This window comes from Thunnus maccoyii, chromosome 6 (assembly GCF_910596095.1).
Source record: "Thunnus maccoyii chromosome 6, fThuMac1.1, whole genome shotgun sequence".
In the NCBI taxonomy this organism is placed as follows: Eukaryota; Metazoa; Chordata; class Actinopteri; order Scombriformes; family Scombridae; genus Thunnus; species Thunnus maccoyii.
In genome coordinates this window covers 27,797,202-27,813,480 of record NC_056538.1, presented here as the reverse complement: position 1 = coordinate 27,813,480, position 16,279 = coordinate 27,797,202, and the positions used below count along the sequence as shown (strand labels likewise).

At 41.6% G+C, this 16,279-nt stretch overlaps 1 protein-coding gene across 1 annotated transcript in view; it reads right to left on the bottom strand.

Annotated features, from left to right (window-relative positions):
* nectin1b (nectin cell adhesion molecule 1b) overlaps positions 1-16,279 on the bottom strand; it is a 77,278-nt gene that overhangs the window by 25,476 nt on the left and 35,523 nt on the right. Inside the window, exon 2 of the mRNA XM_042413978.1 lies at positions 189-560. Coding sequence (XP_042269912.1) covers positions 189-560 — 372 coding nt within the window. The remainder of the gene's footprint in view (positions 1-188; positions 561-16,279) is intronic.

Sequence of the window (16,279 nt, the reverse complement as noted above, 5' to 3'; positions counted from 1 at the left end):
ATTACACAGTCTGAAAGATGAACTGATGAGTCAGATTTTAATCTGTATAGAGGGCCTTTGTCTTTGTTAGAGTACAAGATTTTGTCAGTTGTATAAAATTACAAATGTTGCAGATTCAAACAGCCTTAAAATCACTGATAATCTCCAAATGGTGAATACATTTTACAAAATTCTCTACAAGTTCTTACCGAATACCGTGAGGTTGACCATGTTCTCACGGTTGCCCGCAGGAAACGTGGTGTACTCGCAGATGTAGGCAGCTTCATCAGACAGCTGCAGGTTGGAGAACATGATGGTGGTGTCCTCCAGCGAAGGCGTACGGTGACGAACCGCTGCTTGCTTGAAGCTGACCCGTTCCTTGAAAGGCGGCAGAACGGACACGCCGAGGGCAGGGTTGGCTATGGCCACGTTCTGTTTGGTGCCGTTGAGGAGCTTCTGCCAGGTGACTTGAGAGATCTTGACTGGTGGGTTACTGTTGACGAAAATGCAGCGCAGCTCCACTTGTGAACCCACGAAGCCAGACTTACTGGGGTCCATCTGTACCATCTGACCATTGCCAGCTAGAAGTAGAGGACACACAGAGAGAGAAAAAAAAAAACATTTAATTACGATTAACAAGTGTCCAAGGCCAAGCAAAACACTCCAGTCAATAGCAAGTACATGCACTGAAAATCAAGGAGTCAATTCAGCCTCCTAGGTAGTATATGCACGCACAACACTCACAGGATTTAGCCACACACTCCCCATACATCAGTGTAAAAAGTAGGTACATTGCAGCAGTTGTGTGTAAAAGCTGGGGGAGTTGATATTAACATAACGGGCACATCTATACAACCCTGTCTTTGTCCACGAGGGTACTGTTTCTGATGAGATGGGAGGGCTGAGCGAGAACCAATGCATCACTAATGAATGAGTACAAGGGCAGTGAGTTGGAGCCAAGTCGTCGTCTGCTGTGCTCCCTCCACCTACCCAGCAACACACTGGCTAGCCCATTGTAATTTTAATTACTTTTTACTCACAAATACTTCAATGATGCCTGGAGCTCCTATTAAAAGAAACAATGTGGAGTCCTGTGTAAGCACTCAAAACAATGAGAACACACACATTAGCTATATAAAAAACCCAGCAATTATGCTCCTCTTCCCTACTACCCAAGCCTGTGAGGAGTTTGGTAGCAAAAGAACAACAACTAGCGAGGGCAGGCATTCTGGGCATTAAACTTGCCTGAGGTTTAGTCTTTCATGTATATGGTGACCCAAGTGTCAAACTCCCTTCTTCTTCACGCCCATGTATGTCCACACATTTGTAGTTAGCATCCTTGAATTAGATGTTCCTTACATAGTGCCTGCTTTTATCTGGTGGTGAGAATTTTAAGCTTTTATCTGTTTTATATTATTGTAAAGTGAATATCTTTGGGATCGGTTGTCAGACAAAACAAGCAATTCATTGTTGTCACCTTGGACTCCCTGGTCTTTCAATCTGATTCTTAAATACAGTGAAACAACGACAACTTTCATTTACACCCGATCTGACCTGAGTGTGCAGTCTGAACAGAGGTGTCATTGAACCGCACCAGGTCCTGTGTATCCTGTTGTCTTAGACACATCTTTGTTATCTCAGGCTCCGATTTATGTTCCTCTCCAGGTGAAGTCTGATGATGTCCCATTTCCTGGTCCGACAACCCCTGGCTGGGATTGTATTTACAACCAGCCGCAGCTATAATTATCTCCTATGGATAGACGGCCCACAGGAAGAAAGACTGAAATTCCTCTGTTAATCACATGGACTCATAAAGCCACCAGTGAATCGAGTCATAAAGAGAGGGAAACTATGCTGTGGTCTCAAGTAGAGGACTGGGGTCTACACACACACATGCATCACAAACAGAGCAGCTCTTTAACACTGACTAACTGCATCACAATGATGGATAATCGCTTCGTTCAGAGATAAAGTTTCCACAGGGGGCTTTAAAATGTAGCTATAAGAATACGTGAGAGGGATCCATTTATGTATACACCCACTCAATACAATATCTGATGTAGTCTATCTTCAGCTATACAGGAATCTGAAGCAGAGAGGAGGGAGAGTTCAGTGCGTGCAGGCTGTCAAACTGTCTAAGCAGCAGCAGAGACTGTTAGGAAGATTTTTCTTATAAAAACTGTAGATAGTCAGTTAAGGACACTGGGACACAATACGTGCATGAAGAGAGGAAACAGTCGGTGCAGACTCTAGCAAGAAGATTAAGATGAACAATGTATTTTTTTTCTATCCTTCACAGCGTTCGCACAACTCTCAGATTGAATGGCTTATGCTGGAAAGCAGTGCATTACGAGAGAAAGGCATTTTCTATCCATTGTTATATTCTTTTCGCTCAAGTACAGCCTTTGCTGCCTACATCAAATCATATAAAAAAACAAAGTGACAACCTTTTGAAGTTACTGAGTGCACATCATCTTTCATTTCCTTCTGACCACATCAGCAAGACCCTCTCTATAGAGATTTAAACTTGGGGGATTTGAAGATGACAGATTGATTTACTAATACAGTTTGACAGGGAGGACTGGCAACCTTGTCATCTGTACCTTGAGAAACACCTGTGTCCTTGCTCACCTCAGGGCAATGCTTTACTCCATTTTATCACAGCTTAGATTACCAGTCGTGGCAGCTATAGCATGATATTTTTTGAATAGCAAACACAATTTACTGTGTGACAACACAAGTTAAAGTTTAATCTTACGTTGGGGCGGAATGGTGGGATGTTTGTGCAGTGGGGCTGTAAAAACTCACAAATATGTACCTGGGTAGACCTTACCCACTTGAATACTAAAACAATACTGGCAGGGGCTGGTTGTGTGAAAAGCTGCAGCCCCTCCCTCCCTCCCTCCTTCCCTCTGCCCTTCCTCCTTTGAGTCTGATCCCACTCCCCACTCAGATTGAACCAAATAAACAGCAGCTCACGCAAATGGAAGCCAGAGGAATAGGCATAATTACACAGCTACAGAGCCCAAATCCCCTCCGTGAAGGACCAGGGGCGCCCACGGGGACCCCTTTCACTCAAGGACTGGAGGAGTCCTTGGCTGAGCACACAGTAGAGCTGTAATTACAGACTATACCACAGAGTGGCAAAGCCATAGAAGAGCAGAACCAAGTACATGCAAGAGGCATTAAGAAAGTAGATTTTGTGAGGGTTATGGGACCCAGTGATGCAGAAACAGGAAGAAAAAGAAAGATAGGCAAAGTAGGGGAAACGCAGAACTGGCCAGGAGGAGAGGGAAACAAAGAGGAAGGCGGAGCTTTAGGGAGATTTGTAGGTGCGCTGCAGGTTTGAGGCTGGCTGGCGTTGTCGCTTCTGCTGCTTTGTTCTCACACTGACAAGAGGGTGACTGGGGGGACAGTCATGCTCTAATACACCTGAGGACAGACACTGCCTTGAGAGTTGCCAGTGGAGAGAGGGGCCCTATTTCTGGAAGGAAAAGGAACAGGACAAACAAACAAAGCAGAAAGTATGCCCAAGCTGACAGAATATTAAAAAAAAAAAAAAAAAGAATGGTTTGATTCACACTAGGTGAGTGAGCTGACTTGGATCAAGGGGGACATAAGGGGCACTATTAAAACAGCTGCTGTACCGTCTGGCCCTGCACTGATAGCAAGAGACTCCCAGGGCCTGAGTACAGAGCTGTGCAGAGAACATTCAACTGTAACAAGATCTGGCCTGTCAGGCAGCAAGGAAAAGCATGTGCTTTGTGTTGTTTGCATATGGCACACTGGACAATGTGTGGGGCATGCTACACTGAATAACAGCCTTCAGTCAAATGGTCTTCCTATGGTGCATGGACAACATCCAGGAAAATGCAGGGCAATCTTCAAAGCAAAGAGTTGTGATTACCACAGAAAGCTGTAGGGTGAATATATTTAAATCAATGTCGATATTTTATTACCCAGATAGGAAAACAAACAAGAGTAGGAAAAAGAAGCTTGACTCCTTTCTGTAACAATTCAAAATTGAATGAGAAACAATGAATTAACGTTTCATATTTGCTTTTTTTTTTGCAAATATAAGACATTCATACATCTGTTTCTTCCAAATATTCTTCAGGACAATGTAAAACCAGACCTTGCTCTATACACAAACAATAACAACACCATAAAAAACCCTAAACTGAAAACCAGAGTGCCATTTCCTAAAGTCTAGGAAGCTTTGTTTCCATAAAACAACTGCTATTTGGCAGCTCATCTCATATACGTAACACTATTTATTTTATTTTTTTTCAGCTGAACTGGCCGACAAGCAACAACATTTTAAAAAGACAATTACCGGCTCGTTAACTATCACTTGGTCCACGCACATCTAAAGAAATCAATTTGTGCCCAAGTCAAATAAAGTTCATATAATTCACCTCTAGCCGCTGCAATATGAGGCAAAGAGGCAAAGATTAAATAGGACTGAATGCATATTTTAGAAGAGACACTCATTAATGTCTTCTATTTAAAGCTGCACCAGGCGGCTTGGCAGACTGTCAGTCCCAAATGGCAGTGAGACGTCTCTCTTTGAAGTTTGAATACTTCAAAACCCAGGAAATGTGTAATGTGATGTCATTAAACTGCACACTTCTTGAACTTAAATGTCATCTTCTCTGTGGCTTTTTTAGGGGTGGAGAGAATGAAGAGTTTCCATTTTCACTGGACTGAGCGCTCGCTTCTCACATTTAATTTAGGCATATAGGTCAAATCTATGACGTTTCATATGTAGAGATGAAACCGTTCTTCTCCACTGCAGCTGCGCTTTGTGATTCAAGCGGGCGTATTTTTGTATAAACTTCTTCTAAAGTGCAGCTTCAAAGCTTATCACATGAAGACACATCATCTCCTCATGCTTGATATGCTTTGGTTACTCCATTGTTACTTTAAGTGGGATGCTGATAGATAAAACATGGCTTGAGCCACTCGGGATAATGACTGTTTAATGTAGTCCCAGTTCCCACGGCGATGGAACAGGCTTCTGTGCTCCCCTATTCATGGCCACACACACACGGGGTGTTTAGGGGGAGTCCAAATCTTCTGTCACACACACACATACACACACACATACACACACATTGCCCATTAGATGCTTGTTTATTCCCCTGGTGGAATCTTTTTTCTTTTTTTTTATCAGTGTTTTGATCATGTTATCAACTTATAGAAGTGCTTTTCGAATGCTTTATAAAATAAATTGCGGTGCCACTGTCTCTTAGGGATAACTGTAAGCTATCTCGCTATGCTGGAGGCTTTGATACATACATATAGGGCACTTAAACTAGCAGGAGGGGCGATATTATAGGTTTAATGTTGCTTGTTGTTCACGGTGGCCATTCAGCTTTTTGAGATGGAGCAGCATGTGTCAGAGAATTTGTTTTAATCTACACTCAGACACTATTTGATGGTGCTTCAGCCAGGTCTCTTGGGTAAACAATGGTGTACCTGCCAAAGCAGCTCTCTTTACCCTCTGTCTCCCCAAGCAAACATTCAACTGCCTAGGCAAGCGAAACCTCGCTGGAACAGATGGTTAGTAGACCTGTTCCTAATTTTCCACTATCTGGTTCAAATTTGAAATACTCTTTTGTACAACACACTCATTCATTGAGGACAATGTAACATCTGCTGTGCTGTAAATGTTAATGATTATCGGGAATATTTATTATGTTAGGCAACTTCCCAATCTGGGACTGCTCCATGAAAAAGGCTGTGCATTTCATTTTAACTATTCCCAATGGCTGTTTGTTTGGGTAAGGGAGAGGCGTAATGACCGCGTACTGTGGCACAGTAGTCCTGTGTATTCCTCCGGGGTTATAAAATTACAGCTTTCAGGTTGGTAGCGCGTAGCATCGGCCAGTCAACCGCACGCACCGATTCTCACCTAATGTAGCTGCATGCATCGTTTCTGAGAAAACACGAGGTTCTGAGCACAAGCCCACACACACACACACACACATGCCCCTCGAGCAGCTTTAAGGCATTTCAAATGTCAAGGGGATGCATCAGTTTGCCTGCAACAGAGCTTCTCATCTTAGTTCAGTTGGATAATGATTCATCCTTGAATGAAAACACTGGAAAACACCACAACTCCATTTTGTTATCAGAGGATTTCAAAGAACCAAACACAGAAGATGAGACAGTGGAGGATATTATGCTTTTTTTTGTTAGCCTCTTACTAACCTCTTTGAATTTAAATATACAGTGAGTAACTGCGCCTCTGGATTTCCTGTAATTAATGCTTTTATATTCCAGTCAAACAGGAAATATGCTAGAAGTAATCTGGGATTTTAGTTGTCTTTGACCGCAGCAATGACAAAAAAGCTGGGCCAAAAATAAGGCTTTTGCCCTAGAGAGGGAGAGAGAGAGAGAGAGACAGACAGAAAGAGAGAGAGAGAGAGAGAGAGAGAGACAGAGAAAGAGAGTATGGCATATATCAAGTGTAAACACAGTGTAAGGGAGCTCTAACCCTCCCCCCCCTCTACCCCTGCAGCTTAACTAAACAAGGCCACCACGGTTTCGGTCCTACAACACAAAATAAACAGCGCTGACGTTACCTGACCGAGTGGTTTGATGACATCACCCACTGATACCAGATAGCGAGCAACCATCAGACAAACAAAAGGCCGAAAGTGAGCGAGAGTCCCCAACCTGGTAAATGAATGACTGTAACCGTTACAGTTGCGCTTGTTTGACTGAAACTCAGGGAAAAACAGGGAACAGATCCAGGTAGTGTGAGTGTCTTAAAGCGTGGTATCCCGAATGAAATGTTGTGGCGCAATAATAGCTAGATAATAATACGTTTTATCAGACAGATCTCAAGCCAAGATGCTGGGAAGCACTTAGACAGACCAGACAATTAGTCAACAAAGCGTCTCATCCACAGAATGGCCTCAGCGCACAAGATGATGTGCGCTGATTATTATTCAATAATGCAAAAGTTTCCCTGGGCTTTCAAACAAGGGCAGCTGTTGGACGTCTTAATAGGAAAGAGCTGATCAATAAATAAAAAGCGGGCCACAGGCACGCTGCGAGGTGATGCATTATGGTCTCAGACAAGCCCAGCCCAGGCGGCTGCAGGTATAGGCTCGGAGCATATTAAGAGTAAAGGGTGGGGTGGGGTTACATAAATGTGATGTAGAGGATTTTGGGGAGTTAAGGGGGAGGGTGAGCAGTGAGAGTGACACGCAGTGGGTCAGACGTGGTGAGCAGATTACAGCACTCAGGATATTAAAGTGGAGGGGAGACGATGCTGCAGGCAACACACCTCCTGTGGAAATCTCAGTATTAGCACAGGGTGACACAGAGGCTATGTCCACATTTCTTTTGACACAGTCTACATAACGGTACAATAACAAAACTGCTGTAGGAGCAAATTTTTCCTCATAGCTTTAGGTGAGGATGGAGTCATGGCGAGAAAGGTTTAAAATTCTTCTTGATGGGATACAAAGAAAGATCCAGATCTATATTCATTTGACATTTAGAGGTAAAGTTCCCCCTAAACTCACCTGACATGCCACCTAAAACGCACACAACACCTGTATAGTTAATGTAGATATACAGGTAAACCTATATTTTAATCACCGGTTGACAGCTACTCAGTTTACTTCAATCAACCAACAGAATATTGATTATTGATAATGCCAAACATTTGCTGGTCCATCTTCCTAATGTGAGGATTTGTTGCTTTTCTATTTTATATAATTTCATAACTTTGGGTTTTGAACTGGTTGGTTGGACATGGCCAGCAATTTGAAGATGTCTATAAACTGATAATGAAATTAATCATCTCTTGCAGCCTTAATCACTACCGGTTGTGACGGCTGCTCACTTTGCTTGCATGCATCGGTATTTACGTGTGTTTTTGTGTCATTTGCACATTGATAACATTTTAAATCTTCACTGAATATGCACAACAACAAGTGTACAGTATTATGAGTATGGCTTTGGAGTGGGACATATAGAATGGGGAGGGGGGGGGGGAGTCTCTGAGTCTGAGCCAGCACCACAGTAGTACCCTATACCTCCACTAAGAACTCAGCAAATACACCATGAAACACATATAAAGTCCTGCCAAAAAGTGCTGAGAAAGAGTCTGGCTCTGGACAACCATGCATGACAAATCCTCCTCTCACACCATCTGTTCCATTGTCCACAAGTAAAGATAAGTCTTGCACAGAGTACAACCACTGAATACTTCCATGTGATTATGCCAAGCAGTTGTGTTGGATACATTATAAAACATAACAATTTCAAAAATCAAACAACTATTCAGCTCAAACTGGATGATCGGTTATTGAATGTACATAAGGAAGGAAATGAACATGTGACATGGAGACCTTCTGCACGCTCAGAAGGTCTTGATGGGTGTAAATCCATACACCCCATGCAAGGTGACCTTTAGAAATACTCAGTGAGAGCACAGAATATCGTTTTTGGCATCTGACCTGTGTCAACCTTTACTGGTGGAGTTTTTTCTGCCTTTTTTGACAAAGGCCGACTCTTACAGGCTTACAGGAGAGAGGAAGCCTTCAGGGGGTAAATAGATCCAGTATAAGCATGGCGAGAACCACTGTTGCATGACCAGTGGCTTATTAAACCAAGAAAAGAGAACGTACAATCAATATTTGATTAGAGTCACTTGTGATTTTTTTCAGACATTTCCCCTCTGTGTTATATCGGAGCAGCCTCCATAGATTTCTTGAAAGAAATTAATGTTGTGCATATCATACATTTTTAAAGATGTGTGGAAAAAAATAGAAGAACTGGCTGTCATCAAAGTGCATCTCTAATTGTGGTTGGGACATAAACAGGACAGCAGGGGCAATGCGCACACAGCTTTGCTTGTTGGTGTGTTGCATCGAGCTATTTTTCTCCAGCAATGCTGGCGCAGGCCATTTACACAGCAGATCCATTAACATATAGGAGAGGGAATTCACACTCCAGCTGGAGTGGGCAGTCGGCTGAAGCCCCAGTCTGCCATCAATCAACAATCACACTTAGTATGTGTCTGAGTCATGATCGCCATGGGACTCTGAAATGCTGTGCATTTGCTCAAAAGCAAGTGTTGTCACAATAGCAAATCTTTAGCTGATTACCAGCCCTCATATCACATTTGATAGTCTAAACAAACAACATTGCATGCAAACTGAAAGCAATGCAATCTACTCATCATAACATCGACCTAATATTGTAACAAACCAGTCATCTCTGTGCACGTGTACATGGAATTAAGTACAAATAAACACGATTATGAATTTTGCCCTGCAGTCACAATCATTTAGGCATGGATTAGTATCCTGTTTTTTTCCACGGGAGGAATGAATGTGCACAGTTATTTAAGCTGATAAAGTTAGATGTGCTACACTCATTTTATCCCTGAACATGTTATCTTATCTTGTTATTTAAATCGTTTTTCACATCGGTAATACATGTACATTTTTTATTAGGCGTTCCTTGCTGCAGTGTAACTGAAACATTCCCTGCATGCTCTCCAGAAGGTTTCAGGTTTACTGTTGAGGATAATTTCGCCTTAAAGTCTCTGTAACCTTGACTCTGGACTGGCTTCTTGAAAAGACCGGCATAGAAATCACAGAAGCATTATCAGCAAGTATACCATGTAAACAAAAAGACAAAATGAACGCTAACGTACGGCAGATACGGCTACACGGGTGCATGCAGAGTTTCAGCATAAACGTTGGATTCTGATCTTTGCCAAATCCCCCTTTTTCATGTGTGTTTTGATCATAAACCTCTATGAAATCCAGCGGTTCTAGGCAGAACTCCGAGACCAGGGCTGAACCATTTCCTAAACCACGACCACAGCCCATCTTTCCAAGGCGAGTAAGGCTCCATGTTCCACATACATATAACCGTTGGAATGCTCACCACATCTCAGGACCATGTTCATATTCTGCTGCATGTGCTTTCCAGCTGTGATCGAGTATTGTCTTTCCCAGCAGTCTCTAAGCTTCACCATATACAGTGTTTTCTCACAGCTCAGTGTGTTTCCATACATTGTCTTTCAGTACATCAAGGTTCTGTGTGATATTATCCAGCGTCTGAAATACCTCTGATCATGGCTTATATGTTCACTTCCATCTGTCTTTCATAACTGTTGTATACCGGCTTGACAGCGAGGACAGAATAAACAATACTGGTGAATTAAGATACTTTTAAAAGACTTAAAATAATATCAGATGAAGCAATGTTATAAAGCTATTTTCTGGACAGCTATTTTTGGGGCAACTATACCTTTCATTTGTCTTTTTTCTATTGTAATGCTGTTTTTGATGGAGAGATTTAAAAGAACACATGAAATAACAGCATTTAAATGTCTACACGGTTTGCAACTGGTCTTTCAAGAGAAAAGCAACTGGCATGGAGACATAAGTAGGGAACCACAAAGCCGCAGCAAGAGGAAAGGAACAGCCTGAGAGCTCAATTGGGTGGTATGAGTTACTCCAGTCTCCACTGGTTGTTAGATGTCTAACAATGTGTATTGACACAGAGACCCAAGACACAAAACCATTTGGTAGATTCTCAAACATGTACAATGCAAGAAAAACAGGCCAGGCACTCTTAAAATGTGAGAGGAAAGAGAAAGAATGGTAGCAGTAATCAATCATAGGGATCAAAAATCATGAAACCACTGGGTTCTCTGAGTTTCATCTGAAAACACTATAGTGGGTGGGCTGTGGGCATGGGGGCATAAAAAAGGCAGGAAATGAACTCACAGCTTTTTTTTTTTTTTTTCTAAGTGTATCTGCTGCTGTTGAAAAGACAAGGACTGGGGTTTGACACACTTCGCCCCAGAGAGTGTTAAATAGAAAGCGAACCCGTATTAAAAGTAGTCGACTCTACTGTCGCTTGCTACAAATCTCAACATCTAAGTTTAAAACTTAATACTTAGTAACATCCGGATAAAACGAACAATGGTGAAGAGAACTGCCATTGAATGGAGATAATTGCGCGGTTCAATGCAATTTCAATGTGGCCAAATTGTAACTGTGTGACTGCTGTGTGACTGCTCCGCTGACAGCTTGTGCTATTAACTGCAATAAAACCAGCACCGTAATTACCCTCTGTGTTAAAAGACGTTCTGTAGTTAAACTTCACAGCGCGCTGATTCGGACTTGAAATGCAGAAGGATGCACAATGAAATGAGCCCGCGAGAACGGAGCGGGTTCTGCCTCGTAGGGCTTTGATGAAACAAAGAAAAAAAAGTATAGCTGACAAATCCTGATAATGTATTACTATTGATCAGAAGCGGGGAAAGTGAAGCAGGCAGTCACAGGCAGATTCAACAACTCAATTAAGCCGTATTGAAATCCCTGTCACTCACTCATGAGAGTAACCAATGGCAAAATGTACCGCTTTTTGGAAGAGGAGTCTGATTTGAATTCTAAGCTTGTGAACAGGCAAAGGAGCTATCTCCCAGGAAGCCTGAATCTCTCTAAGTGATGGTATAGAAAGTCAAACCCAAAGCTTCTTGTAGCCGCAAACAAACTTTATCCCACATGAAATCATTCACGTGAACGCCTACGCTTTGACATTAATAGCCTTTGAAATCTGCTGACAGAGTTTAGACTACCTCAGTAGCTGGCTCAAAGACACAGGGGCCAGTCCGGTGGGAGCACAGACGAAATAGCTGTAGACTGCATGTACATGCTTTTTCCTCAGGGCTGCAGAAGTATTATTTGGAGCCCTTACCCTCACATCACCCTCCCTTACTGTGTCTATACTGTGGGCTGCTCATTGTTTGACAGGATTGACAAGCTCCCTGGCAGAGCTGATTAAAAGCTTTAAGGTCAAAGAAGTGGGACAGATATCGAGCGAACACCTGTCTCCTCACTGTGAGCCGGTCCCCTACTGGGTGTGTCCTCCATTGGCGCAGAATCAATGGCTCCATTAAGACTCAATGTGGACTCTTTTTTTTTTTTTTTTTTGACAGGCCTGCTTTGGCTTGCAAAGAACCTTTCACCTGGCTCTTCCTCTTTTTATTTCCCTCTTGTAGTCATACCAAAAGGGGGAAGTATTGTTTTTTTTTCCCACATAGGAGAGAGGAGATCAGTAGGAGATCATCATATTTTTGTACAACCTAGATAATCAGCTAACCTTTACCTTTAGCTAAAAGAAGGTTCAGAATATAATGTAGTGCGACAAGCACACATTGCAATGTATTTATTTTTTTCCAGCTTCAGACTTAATTTCATCATAGATTTCCACATTCTGGTAAAAATAACTTTGAAAGCCTGGCTGCCCACTGAAGATTTGCCAAAGGATTATAGATCATTAAAGAGATGTTTGAAGTTCACTTGAAGCCTCTCCAAATAAGTCACCCGAATCACAGAGTTTATAGTGTCTTTGCCACACGTTTTCTCTCTCGCTGCAACCCGGGTTTCTCACAAACTGCAACAGCTGGTCATGCTCTCTGGAGTCATAATCCAGAAGTGGACATTTCAATTTACTTGAGCCTGAGTTTGGATGATAGTGAATTAAGATACCTGTTGCCGTGGATACCTTACCGATTTCATCCTTTATGGTAGGCTTTCCACTCACAACTTCACAGAAGAGAAAGTGTTCTTATTCTGACATTGTATCTCACAATAATCTATAAAATGAAACCTAATACCATAGCTTTAGCCATGGGATCAGACTTCAAGGGATGGATGACTTTCACCAAAAGATATCTTGGTGAAGCGTGTCCCACACACCTCTCATTGCTACTTTCATCACCAGAGTACTTCCATTTTCACAGGTTTCTGGATCCCCTCCCCCCACATAGTCACCTAGCTGGTCTTTCTTGATATGATTCAATGGTTGAGCACAGATCCACATTGTGCTTCTGTTTTTTTATCACGTTAATAAGGTTTGTTAACTTCTTTCTGTTTGCTGTGAGAAAATAAAGCGGCAGATTTAATTGACTTAACAGACATAGCAAAGACACTCAAGCATTGTCAAAGTGTCAGACTTGTGCATTTTTTTTCACTTTTCCCACACAATGATGTATTGTGTAATTACTCTAACAATGTCTTCATTTCATTGTTTTTATCTCACTGAAGAATGAAGAAGATCAAGAACTGTTGTTTGATGAATATAGATTAAGAGTAAATGCTTTGATGACCGACTACAAATGTAGACTATAAAGAAACCTTTCTGTTTGAGTTTATTTATGAATTGGTAATTGACTTGTTACACCATTATAAACACTATCATTCTGGAGAACCACACAAGTGCCTTGTCATTTTGTTTCCACATTTAGATATTTGATGAAGTTGTAGCATAACCGAGAAGTGAAAGAAGCGAGCTGACACTTCTCCAGTAGTGTTTTCGAGCAGATGTGAAACTGTGTTTGCTGGAGGAAAAGGTGAAGGTGCTGGTGAAGTGCAAAGTCTCCATTCGCAACTGCACTTTGACCTTTTCTCATGTATAAGTTTTTCCTTTGATTTATCAGGAGTTGGTTGTTTAGTGAGGTCAGAAGGACACGAGGGAAGATGTAGTGTAATATCCTGAGGCTACGTTTGTAAAAATCTTTGGAATTTGTGGAAGTTTATGGAAAAACAAAACATTTTAAAACATTATTTGTGTCAAGTGTTTTCTTAGGGCCGACTATTCAATCTCACTGTTTCTTTGGTACCAACTGAAATGTGTAACACCAAGTATAGAAAACTATTGAGTCCCAAAAGTTGGCATTGAATGCCTCGTCAGATGTGTAGACTTGTTTACTCATTTTCTAATCAGATACTTACTGATTTATATATATTTTTTTGTCAATTTTAGACTCTTTTTTGCTGAATGAAATGTTTATATTCCTCAATAAGTAAGATTCTGTCCTCAAAATTGATTTCACGCTCTGAAATGTTGACATTTTGATTAATGCACAAAGAAAAAAAACAGGGAAGTTTACACAAAACCACTTAAGTTGTAAACGCTTTTTTATGTGTATTTAGTGTGACCACATGTGTCGTGTTTGACTATTAAAACCCTGCAATACGTCTTATCTTTATCTTAAATTGTACTTTTCAATTTAATTATTGACTACTCAGGACTATTAGAACAATGACATTTAAACTGTTTCTCATTAGTTAAGGATCAAACCTCTGCCCTGCAGCCTCGGTATTTTCGTAGCCAACTTGGGAACACTTACTGCCACCAGGATTATAAATGCCAGTGTTTCCAGCAGCAGTGCATTAGATAGTGCACATATCTGTTACCTAGAAATGATAGTAGATTGGGTGAAAATTTCTCATCATCTCTGTGCCCTTCACAGATTGCAACTATACCCCGCGCTCCCACACTCACTTACTTGCAATCCTAGGCTTGCAGAGCTGGTGGAAAAATGTCTGAGCAGAAATGAGCTGTGCTAGTGAGAGTGCTGGTGCCTTGACAACTGACAAAACTGCATTTGCGCATTAAAAGTTTGAAACATTCATACTGCAGTACACGCACGAGCGTTGTGAATGGATGCTGGAATAAGGCTCGACATATGGGCTTAACGCAGGCCGGAGTAAAATAAAGGGCAGTGAGTTGTGACAGGTGTATTCCTTGTGGGCATGAGCTTGTTTTTAATCTTGTTTAAAGTTGAAGTATTTAGATTGTGTTGTGTATTATTCTGTCATGCATTCAGTCAGTGTGGTAATTAATTTCAGAATGATGGATATGGTGAGTGTAAGACAGAAAAAAATTACATTAATCATTTTTTTTTATACTTAAGCTATTTTAGACGGCTATTGTACACTCATTCAAGCAGGACTAGCAAGGAAAGCTAAAAGCTAGCATCCAATCACCACTTTATCTGATGTAACTGCACATGTTAATATAACCTCTCCAACATTTTGACTGTGGTACTATTTATGAGAAGTATTTCTTTACATTGCTAGATGTTACACAAAGGATTGTAATTAAAAAAAAAATACTCCTACAGTCCAAAAATAGATGTAAGATTCATGTTAAACCATTACACGCACACAGTCACCATCTTGGAAAATCCAATGAATCACTGAGTGATCAAGGCCAGTGGTGGGCTGGGGGATTTCAGCAGAGACTGGGCTCTTAAGGTGTCCTTTATCTGTTCAAGCATGGCTGCTGTGTATGCTCACGTGCTCTACAGTGACATAGCCGACCCTTCATACATAATAGATGTGCTGGTGTCCATTGAGCCACAGATGCTATAGCGGTGAAGGGTTGGAGCAGGGCACAGAGACAATAAGAGGTATTTTTATTCAATGTTTTATCAGGCTTGAATGCGTTCTACTAATCAGTAGCCTCTCCTGTGGCGCTGCTTAAATTTATCATGCTAATGTGGTAGTTGAGGAAGACACCGTTCAGTATCAGTGAATGTGAAACTGCATGATGGCAGAGGAAAATGTTGTATCTAATTGGTTTAAATCTTCACTCATTAATGTTTTTTTTTAAACAGAGGTTGTCAACGCGAGCATTTTAACTCATGTAAGGCTTGTATTTTTTGAGCAATGGGTGGCAAAAATGTAAAACTGTAAAGCTTCACTTGAGCCACCGTAGAGTACTTGGGAGCAGGAGTAGTTTATTAATTTGCGGGCTTATTGTTCCTAATGAAAGTGGATTAACCAACCAACAGGCATTAGCTGCATTTAGATTTAACTGCATATCTTTATTTCAGCAATGATCAAAGACATTAGGTTCCTGGGAAGTGGGAACATCGATGGTGTGTAGCAATTAACAGTATATTGTATTCCCATTCCCCTAACTGTTAGTTGTTTAGCAATTATCATGCTCACCATAATTTTGCTATAGTTTTGAAATGCAATTTATTTTATGAATACAAATATCTCGTCCCTTCTTTTATCCTTCTGTTGTGGAGAGAGAGAGAGAGAGAGAAAAAAAAACATGAATAGAAAAAAACTGTTAAATATTTATGTACCAATTTCTTAGCTACGAGCAGATCTCGCTCGGCTGCACTAAAATGAAAACTCGCTGTGACCTAGTTAGAAGAATGCCACATGACAAGGCCGTGCCCGCCCTCTATCCGTGAGACTAGCCAAGCATAAACGGCCATATCGAGCATGATATTTTGCACAGGGATCCTTATCGACGGTTTGTTAGCAGGATGCGGGGCAGCCAGGTCTGTGTCCTACTCCTTGGCTGATTAGGTGGGTGAAGGACAGACCCTGGCTGCTCCAGCTCTACGTTGCAAGAGGCTGAGGCAGCTGCACTTTGTTAATGTGCTGCCACTCCCCTGCAGGGTGAGCAGGCTTGGACAGGCCGAGGTGACGCTCCCCTCTTTTCC